A 10,141-nucleotide genomic window follows, 5' to 3' on the forward strand; every position below is an offset into this window, starting at 1 on the left:
TTGGTTGGGAGCGGCTCTTTCCTCGCGGTGCTCCTCCCTGACTCCCCACCACATTCAGTCCAGTACCGGCTGCGGAGGGTCGAGTCTCACCGGGGAGCGTCTTCAATTTGTCCACATCGAGCACCGAGCAGCCGCCATCATGGCTCTGACCGCCGACGCAAACTTCCAGAAGCTGAAGCAGTGGCACGAGGCAAACGGCGCGAGCCTCAACATGAGGGCCCTGTTCGAGTCCGACCCGGAGCGTTTCGGCCGGTTCAGGTGAGGACAGCCGGAGGACGTATCCCCGTGGTTGGAGGTCCTCAGCGCTCCGCCCGGTTATCGATTCTCCTTCTCGGACTGTGACCGCAGGTGACCGACAAGGTCACCGATCCGCTCCGCGCGTTTCCGCTGTAAGCCCCCCCACCCCGTACTCCCTTCGTCATCATCGCCCCCCGCCCGGGTACTGAGCCCGAAACCTGCAGACCAGAGGCCCGACACCCGGTGGCTCCCTCCTCTACCGATATGGGTTACTGTTAGCTGCTTGCTAAAACGACTGCTTCCATTATCGGACAGTCTGCAGAGATTTCCTGTTTGTGCCGAACCTGCGCACGTGCTTACTAAGCGTTCACCAACACACCACCAGGCCCTCGCAGGTGGGTCTCAGGTGTGGGGTTGACCTCATACTGACGTTTACGTTGCAGACTGTCACGCAGGGCCGGCCCGTGGCATAGGCCGTATAGGCAAATGCTAAGGGCGCCGTCCCCGCCAGTGCCACAAATGTTGAAAAAAAAAAAAAAAAGTTGGTACTATTATTTCTAAATACAAAAAATAATCCCACGTTAATTAAAATGCAAAGTAAAGCTTATTTAATAGAAATATTATTTGTTACAACATTACACTACACTGCTGATGTAGGGGGGCGCCACCTAAAATCTTGCCTAGGGCGCCAGATTGGTTAGGGCCGTTTCTGCTGTCACGGGAGCGACAGGTTGCCTGTGGCGCGTCTGTCCGTTAATGGAAGCAGAAAACCTGAAGGAAGTTTCAGGTGTTCTGCTTCCATTATCGGACAGACGATAATGGAAGCCCGGCGGGGGGGCTCGCCCGATGTCAGGGCGGGATGCGGGCGGTAATGAAGCACAGGAGCCGGGGGTGGGACAACCGGGCACCGGTTCTGCCCGCGGGTACGTGCGCTGTGACGCATCCGCAGACAGACTGAGTCATCGCGTGAAAGAGGCCCACGTGCTGAGGGAGTCTGAGCAGAACCATCACAGGAGGCGGTGTGAGGCGTTTCCTGGACCCTCACACGGTCAGCTGAGGGTGATGCTGCGGTCATCACCCTCAGGCGGTTGCTCTGTTGTTGTTCAGGTCCTGTGTTTGGCTGCTCTGTGCGTGTCTGTGAAACTGGGTGTAAATAAAGGTTTTTGGCTCTGCTCACAGCACCACCCTGCAGACGGATGATGGCGACATCCTGATCGATTATTCCAAGAACCTGATCAACCAGGACGTCTTGGCCATGCTCCTGGCCCTGGTGAGAACACACTCGGTCTTTGATTTTGAAAGGCAGCTGGAGCTCACCTGTAGCAGCAGGTTCAGCTAAAGGTGAGCGGAGGAGGCGTGCCTTATCTGCTCAGAGCTCCAGTGAAACAGGAAGGTTTCCACACTTTATTTGGAAAGAGAAGCGTTGCGCCACGGCACCAGTGGCGGGCGCCGTGTCGACATGTCACCGCTTCCTGGTGGTGAAATGAGCTTCCTGAAGTCACCTGATTGCTGCCCGTGTGTTTCCTGTGTGCAGGCCAAGTCTCGGGGGCTGGAGGAGGCGCGGAAGAGGATGTTTTCCGGAGAGAAGATCAACTTCACTGAGGTAACGCCTCCTCACACGTCCACGTAGAAACTAAAAGGGGAACGAAGGTCACGTGACCGCTTTCCTCTAGCTTCACTTATCCATCATTAATCCCACGAAGGTGTTTATCAGGTCGATCGAGCAAAGGTTTGTAGAGCGAATAAATGATTCAGGTGTGTGTGTGCACTCGCGTTAAAGTACACCTGCGCAGGCTCGACCTGTACGCATCTAAATTCCAACTGACACTCAAACGCACCACGATGGCTTTATTTTGTTGGTTTCAGAGACGCTCTTCATCCTCCACCTGACACCGCGCAGACTCAGAGCTGCTGACACACACTGAAGGTCAATGTATTGCTCAGCAGCGGCTGATTGAGCAGCTCCTGATCAACACGATGGATCACAAATCTTAAATATTTACGCAAACACGTTTGTATCACTTAAATCAGGCTGTGTGGTGACGTCATCGATCACAGGAAGCTGTTATAATTTTACCAAACACTGTAAATGGCTCCTGTATCAATAAAGTTCAGCCTGTTTGAACGTGCTGATGGATCCTGACCTGATCGGGGGATTCCACAGATCTGATTGATCAGTATGGTGATGTCACACCTGCTGATCTCTAACCTGGGAGCAGGGTAGGGTCACAGCATCTGTTGCCATGGTGATATATCCCAGTGTGAGGTGGCCCTCAGACTCGGAGGTGACTCCGACATCAGCGCGTGCGTTTGTGTGAGGGGGTCGCTGCTAACCCCGTTGTTGTTACCGCATGCGCTCACAGGGCCGGGCCGTGCTCCACGTCGCTCTGAGGAACCGCTCCAACACGCCGATCCTCGTCGACGGCGAAGACGTGATGCCCGAGGTCAACAGGGTGCTCGACAAGATGAAGGCGTTCTGCCAGGTGAGTGTGTGTCTGTGAGCGTGTGTCAATGCGTGTGACGCCTGGAGGTCGTGACCTTTGTGTCGTGCGTTTACAGAAAGTTCGCAGTGGTGACTGGAAAGGCTTCAGCGGGAAGAGCATCACTGACGTGGTGAACATCGGCATCGGAGGCTCCGACCTGGTGAGTGACCGCTGAGCTCTCGCACGTGCGTCAGCAGTCATGTGACTCACTGTGTTGTGGTGCGTTCAGGGCCCTCTGATGGTGACGGAGGCTCTGAAGCCGTACTCGGCGGGAGGACCGGACGTTTGGTTCGTTTCCAACATCGACGGGACTCACCTGGCCAAGACGCTCGCCAAGCTGAACCCCGAGACCACCCTGTTCATCATTGCCTCCAAGGTCACACACGCCTAACTCCTGGGTCTGAGCGTGCTCAGTCGGTTGCTTTCAGTTTCGAGAGACTATTGGTTTGAGTTACTGTTTGCTAACTCTCCGTTCCTCACTCTGACCTCCTCAGACCTTCACCACCCAGGAGACCATCACCAACGCCGAGTCCGCCAAAGACTGGTTCTTGCAGACCGCCGCCGACGTGAGTAGACCCGAGCCTGACGCAGCTGCTCTAAAACACACAGTCGCTTTAAAATGGAGGCAGACGGGGTCAGGGGGTCGGGTGGTGATCTCTCCATCACGCTCACGAGCTTCTCTCCTCTCATCCTCCACAGAAATCTGCTGTGGCCAAACACTTTGTGGCTCTGTCCACCAACTCAGTGAGTCACACACGCAGACACACACACGCAGACACACACACACACGCAGACAGTCACACACGCAGACACACACACACACAGGCAGACACACACACGCTGCTCTAATCAGATCATCTGCAGCCTCTCTGTCTCCGCCTCCTTCAGGCTAAGGTGAAGGACTTCGGCATCGACACGGCGAACATGTTCGAGTTCTGGGACGTAAGTGCGCCTGTTACGATGATGAGGAGGATGATGTCACTATGAATGCATGTGACTCGGATGGTTTTCAGCGGCGGGCTGGTGACGTGTAACCTGGGTAACAGGTTTTTGAGTCGACCCTCGTTATTTATTTAATAATATTCGTTTGTGTTGATTCTGGCTCCTTCACAGTTAAATTCATCGCTTTTCTTCAGATTTAAGGAGCTCGTCATTTTTACCGTAGTCGGAGTTCCTTCGTGTTTCTCGTGAGGTCGCTCCTGTCGTGACCTCGGTTAACGCTGCCATCCTTCTGCTGAAAACAAACTGACAGAAAGCGGCTCAGTGCGAGCTCGCTGCTTCCTGTCACTGCTTTTATTTTGACGATCTGCTGCCCTGCCTGTGCTCTGATTGGTGGAGTGACTGTGTGATGTCATGTTTGCTTGTCCTCAGTGGGTCGGAGGTCGCTACTCGCTGTGGTCGGCCATCGGTCTGTCCATCGCTCTGCACGTGGGTACGTCTGTGACTCTGCTGTCGCCGGGGCAAAGTTATCAGTCAGTGATGGCGTCGTCCTGTCAGAGGAAAGAAGGATTATTCTGGACTGAGAATCAAGCAAAGCTGCTCTGCAGCGAGCCGAGCTTCAGCCTGTTGATATGTGCACGACTGAGTTGTTGTCCCTCCTTCTGAGAGCCTGATTGATAAACTCTGGTTTGTTTTGTGTTTCAGGCTTTGAGAACTTCGAGCAGCTTCTCTCCGGAGCTCACTGGATGGTACGCCGCCGTCTCTTCTGCTTTCTTGCGAGCGAGTTACTTCACGTTCGTCCGCGGGACAAAAATGGATTTCAACACGTGTTATTTGATCGTTGCGTCACTCTGAAATGTTTCCACGCTTCCCGTCAAGTTACTGAACAGGACACTTTCACAACTCGGGCTCGAATGTGAAAGGCGAGAGAATGGCGCCCTTTGTTTCTGCACGCGCTCTGTGCACAATACTTGCACACGCTCTGCTGACTGCAGGTGAACATCTCACCTGCAGTCAGCAGAGCGTGTGCAGCCTGACAGCAGGAGCATGAACCTAAACTCTCCTCCCCCCTCCTCCCAGGACAACCATTTCCGCAGTGCCCCCCTGGAGCAAAACGCCCCCGTGCTACTCGCCATGCTTGGCGTCTGGTACATCAACTTCTTCCAGGCAGAGACCCACGCCATGCTGCCCTACGACCAGTACATGCACCGCTTCGCCGCCTACTTCCAGCAGGTCAGTGACGCAGGGAGGCGGGTCTGCAGGTGTGACGCCTGCGTCACGTAACGCGCAGGAGACCACAGAAACCTTACATTACATCAGACTGCGGCGTGGGGGTGGAGTTTCGTGTTCGTGATGAATGTCGGCGCTGATGACCCGTCTGTTTGGTCTTCAGGGCGACATGGAGTCCAATGGGAAGTACATCACCAAAGATGGCGCCCGCGTCAACTACCACACTGGACCAATCGTGTGGGGCGAGCCGGGGACCAATGGGCAGCACGCCTTCTACCAGCTCATCCACCAAGGTGAAGCTCCACCCTTTAATTATGTAACAGTGACCGCTCGTTAGTGAACATCAGGGCAGCTTATCACACCTGCAGCCCCAGCGTAGGTCACACAAACCTTCATGATCCAAGCACAGGTGAGTTAAAATGGTCACAGACGACGTGCCGCGTACCTGGAGCGCCCGAGCCTGAAGCTGAAGCTCCTCCCCCTGTGGAAACACCTGTACAGGTCCTTTTGTAAACATAATCAGATGTCTTTTATTTAATAAGAGACGTGAGAGGGGCACACCTGAGTGTCTTTGATCTGCTGCTTATTGATCTGAGAACATTCGAGATGCTGTGATTGGATACCACAGGGCTCCTTCCACAGATGATTGGTGGCGTCGAATGCTTCCCCCCCCCCCCCCCAGCAGAGGGAGCCGGATTATTCTGGATCACTGAGGCCAAACAGAGTTTTCTTCTTTGGTCTGATCTGATTGGAGCTCGCCGCCTCGTGCGTCTGAACAGCCTGTGATCAATACCCAGAGTTAACAGACTGCTTGTCCTTCCTCAGGCACTCGTATGATTCCTGCTGACTTCCTCATTCCTGCTCAGTCTCAGCATCCAATCAGAAACAACCTCCACCACAAGGTCTGGACATTTAACGTTACCTTAGCCAGGCTGAACTGATTAGCTGGAGGAACCGAGAGCACACCTGGATGATGTAACGCCTCACGGGTGTTGTGTGCTTCATGCAGATCCTGGTGGCAAACTTCCTGGCTCAGACCGAAGCGCTGATGAAGGGAAAGACTCCGGACGAGGCCCGGAAAGAGCTGGAGGCCGCCGGCATGTCGGGAGATGCTCTGGAGAAGCTGCTGCCGCACAAGGTAAGAGCGCACACCTGGACACACCTGTGTGTGACCATCAGAGTAGAAACAGTCAGGTGACTGTACAGCGTGTCGACGTTCCAGCGTTTAAATGATGTTTTTCTCTGCAGGTGTTTCTGGGGAACAAGCCGAGCAACTCGATCGTTTTCAAGAAGCTCACCCCGTTCATACTGGGAGCTCTGGTCGGTGAGTACTGGCTTTTTAATCAAACGTGCTGCTGTGGGCGGAGTCACTGCAGGTGATCTCCGGTTACTGTAAACTTCAGTTGCACCAATAACGTCTCAGGTGTGTCCATTTAAAGAGGAGGAGTCTGACACAGCTGTGTTGTTCTTTCAGCCATGTACGAGCACAAGATTTTCGTCCAGGGCGTCATGTGGGACATCAACAGCTACGACCAGTGGGGGTGAGTCACACCTGGGCGGGGCTAAACTCGGGTTTAAGGTAGATTAAGCTTCCACGTTTGGGTTTTATTTTACAATTAAACATATTCATTTTTTAAAAAATTTTAACGATCTTGAACGGTCACTTTGCTGCCACTAATAGACCTCCATACGTTCCCTTTTTTAAATAACTTAACCCTTTAGAGCCGGTCGGAGCGGGCACGCTCTGTTTTGCGTAACTATTTTTAAATTATTAGAAGACAGGGGCATTGGTACACTTTTATTTACAAAGCTATGCTTGGATTGCTGCCTCCTTATATTTGTACTTTGGTCACAAGGACAAATAGTGGTTCTTACTCCTTGCGCTCAAATGATCAGCTGCTGTTGTCTGTTCCCCTTGTCCGCACAGAGCTGGGTAAGAAAGCCTTTGTCCACTCTGCGCCTTTTTCATGGAACATGTTACAGAAAGACTGGAAACTGACTGAATTGTTGTCTTTAAATGTTTTTAAAACTAAACTCAAAGGCCTACAGGCTGCCTCAATAATGTGTAATTGTTTTGTGTAATTTTAACTTTGTTTGTTCGTATGTATTTGTCTTGAAATGTGCTGCCTCTTGGCCAGGACTCCCTTGAAAAAGAGGTCTTTGATCTCAACGGGACATTCCTGGTTAAATAAAGGTTAAATAAATAAATAAAATAAAAAATCCCGGCAGCACTGCAACCACGTAAGCTAGCACAATATTTTTTATTTTTTTTTGCATATGAAACCGGAGGAGTTGTACTTACATCTGATGCCATCAGCTTGTCCTCGGTCACAGTTTCCTTCCACATACAGCTTTGCAAAAACTGCATAAAAAGCGCTTGCAGCAACAAAAACATAATATTCCAGAAACACGCTTTGCCGATCCGATCAGCTGTTCATAACACTTCCTACGTCCATCAGCGCGAACTTTTGCATGTCCGCCATGTCCTGCCCGAAACCGGAAGTGACGTCATTTTCGCGGAAATGTAGTTTTTTTGTTTGTTTGTTTTTTTTTTACCATCAGGGCCTCATGAGCCTATACTGGTGTTTTTAAAAGTTATGTTTGACTTTATGACTTTCTGTGTCGTTTCTGGGATGCTTAGGACTCATACTGCACTGCTGGAAATAGTTTATTTTGATGCATATGCTGCTTTTTTGCAAATTTGTTGTATAATATTTATTTCCGTTTTTCCTGCAGTATATAAAAATTGGTGTATTTCAAAAATAAAACTATGAAGACACTCAAAATAAATTTCCTGTGGTGGGAAACTAGTTTGTGCAACTTTTTTGTATTTACAGTTTTGAGGGATAAACCTCTTAAATTTCTCTAACTAGAAATATATGTTAAAAAAGCAAAAACGATTTTCAATTTTTTTGTAGTTTATTGCACTTTTTTTGCAATTTATGTAATTACTATGCACTTAATGCAGACATATTATTAAAATCTGGGCTATAATTGTTGTATTGATGTATAGCAACTTGAAATGCTCCCAAAGATGGCTCCACAGCATGTAAAAATATAATATAAGCTCTGGCGGACTTGGTTCTATGGTAGGTCTTAAAGGGTTAAAGTTGTTGGGTTTTTTGTATTTAAATTAAAACAATGAATTTTCACTGTATTTATTTGATCACGTCTTAAAACATGTATTCAGAACTGCTTACTCTTCATCGTGACTCCGTCTTAGTCTAGTTTTACATGTTTTCATTTTGTGCTTATGTCAGGTAACCTTGAGGGTCTTTAAAGGCGCCTTTTATTATTATATATCCAGTTGTTCAGTGATGACGTGACGAATCCTACTTCCGGGTCTAAAGTAGTCTGCGTTTAATATGGCTTTTGTGTTGTTAACATGTTTAATGTTTTGTATTTTCTTCTATTTAATCTCAAAAAGCTCCTAAAACAGTCAGTGATCCCTGTTGACCTCCCTCGGCTTTTATTACCGCTAATCATTTATTTAAGCTCAGTTTTTAAAACCTTAGGATGTAACTACAGCCCAGCCCATGCAGCAGTATATGAATGACTAACCTCGTATTGTGGATGGATTATCTCAGTTGTTCTCCTGGCTGAAGTTTGGTCCTTTTACAGCATCCTGCCATGCGATTACATTTGTTCCTGACCACCGAGAACACTCACGTTAACTTTTATGGAGTGGAAAAAAAGTTAGCTTGTTCATATTATGCTAGCATAGCTGTGTCGCTAGCTGTCACGTAGCACATCATTATATACCAGCTAGCCAAACTTCAGTAACCCTACAAACGTCACTGCTGTTTAGTTTCTGTCTTCATTTATGCTGGAAGTGATAACAGAGCTGTACGTTTTAATTTGTTTCCAAAACCCCGCAGTCAGGACATGCTATATTGTATTTAGATAGAAGCTAGCGAGCTAACTCCCTGCTAACTTCTAACTCCGTTAAATGTCATAAATTCCGTTTTCATGGATGCCTGGATGTTAAACTCAATTGTTACACCTGGTAGAGCAGAACGCTGATCATTTTATTAAAGATGAAAGACTTTAGACAGTTTTTAACTCTCAGTAATGCCATAGTGATGTTTGATATATGGACCTGCAGCGGAGTTTAGGCCCAGACACGGCTAGTGACGTCAGACTGAACAACCGGATTTAGTCAAACTTGCCTCATTGGTACCAGCGGTCTTCCGTACGTTTCCCTTACAAAATAATTGTTGTTGACCAACCAGCGTTGCTGTGTAAAGTTGTGTTGCTGACCCGCCTCTTTCCGCCGCAGGGTGGAGCTCGGGAAGCAGCTCGCCAAGAAGATCGAGCCGGAGCTGAAGTACGACTCGGAGGTGACCTCCCACGACTCGTCCACCAACGGCCTCATCAACTTCCTGAAGAAGAACTTCGCCTGAACGTTGAGCCGGCGTTAGCCGACCTCATCCTCCATCCTCATTGGCTGAATGATGTTTGTCTTGTCGTACGCTGTGAGCACTTCCTGTCTGTTATCTGTGTGCTAAGAGTCTTCACGTGTAGACGAGTCCTGAAAACGTACACGTTTGTGTAGGTGACCATGCCCAGTCAACTGTGACTTTCAAAATAAAAGCCTGTTTGTCGCCAATGCTGTTTGGTTTCATTGTGAGGTCACAGGAAATGCTTCTGTCCAATCAGTGAGCTTGTTTAAAGGAGAAGTCGGCTTCAGCAGTCAGGTAATTACTGATTACTGATCAGGTGTGATGTTGGACTGGCCTCGCTGGACGACGGGGGGGGGGGGTGCTGAGCTGAAGCCTCGTGCTGATGTTTGGGGCGGGACGAGGGAAATGCTGTTGGCGCTGCACAACAAGGCCGTGCTGGTGACACATGAGCAACAGGTAACGCACACCTGTAATGCTCACTGGTGCTGATTTTACACACCTGCTCTGAACTTATCATCCAATCAGAGGTCAGCAGTACCTATGCAAGTCATGGATTCTCACATCAAAGCAAATTTAAACTCTTCTGTGACAGAGCGTGGTGACTCACAGCCAAACGACCGTTTTAAACCTTTCTGGTGGAACAAAAGCACCTGATCCCAGTTCAAACAGGTGAGTTATGACACAGCGTGTACAGGCGTTCAGTTCCTGCGTCAGCCGGCGAGCATGTTTATTTTAACATGACTCACTGCAGAGCCTCTAGTGGACATCAGGGGAACTGCAGGTGTGGAAGCGATGAAGGGTGCTGAGTCTTGACTTCCTGAAGTTGAACAGTTGTTATTAAGACGTTTA

The 10,141-nt window shown here is 49.4% G+C and overlaps 1 protein-coding gene across 1 annotated transcript; it reads left to right on the top strand.

Annotated features, from left to right (window-relative positions):
* On the top strand, positions 1–9,498 carry gpia (glucose-6-phosphate isomerase a). The gene is made up of 18 exons (XM_086302284.1): positions 1–258; positions 1,417–1,507; positions 1,772–1,840; positions 2,601–2,720; positions 2,797–2,880; positions 2,950–3,096; positions 3,215–3,286; positions 3,420–3,464; positions 3,609–3,662; positions 4,092–4,152; positions 4,365–4,408; positions 4,740–4,892; positions 5,053–5,182; positions 5,715–5,791; positions 5,899–6,027; positions 6,138–6,213; positions 6,364–6,430; positions 9,169–9,498. Exons 1-18 carry the CDS (start codon positions 140–142, stop codon positions 9,290–9,292), a joined length of 1,662 nt encoding a protein of 553 aa, XP_086158410.1. The 5' UTR covers positions 1–139; the 3' UTR covers positions 9,293–9,498.
* Positions 9,499–10,141: the final 643 nt, after the last annotated feature.

Source organism: Aulonocara sp. 'chitande type north' Nkhata Bay, linkage group LG7 (assembly GCF_057382095.1).
Source record: "Aulonocara sp. 'chitande type north' Nkhata Bay isolate Kocher_YH1m ecotype deep benthic linkage group LG7, A_spYH_male_GT1.1, whole genome shotgun sequence".
In the NCBI taxonomy this organism is placed as follows: Eukaryota; Metazoa; Chordata; class Actinopteri; order Cichliformes; family Cichlidae; genus Aulonocara; species Aulonocara sp. 'chitande type north' Nkhata Bay.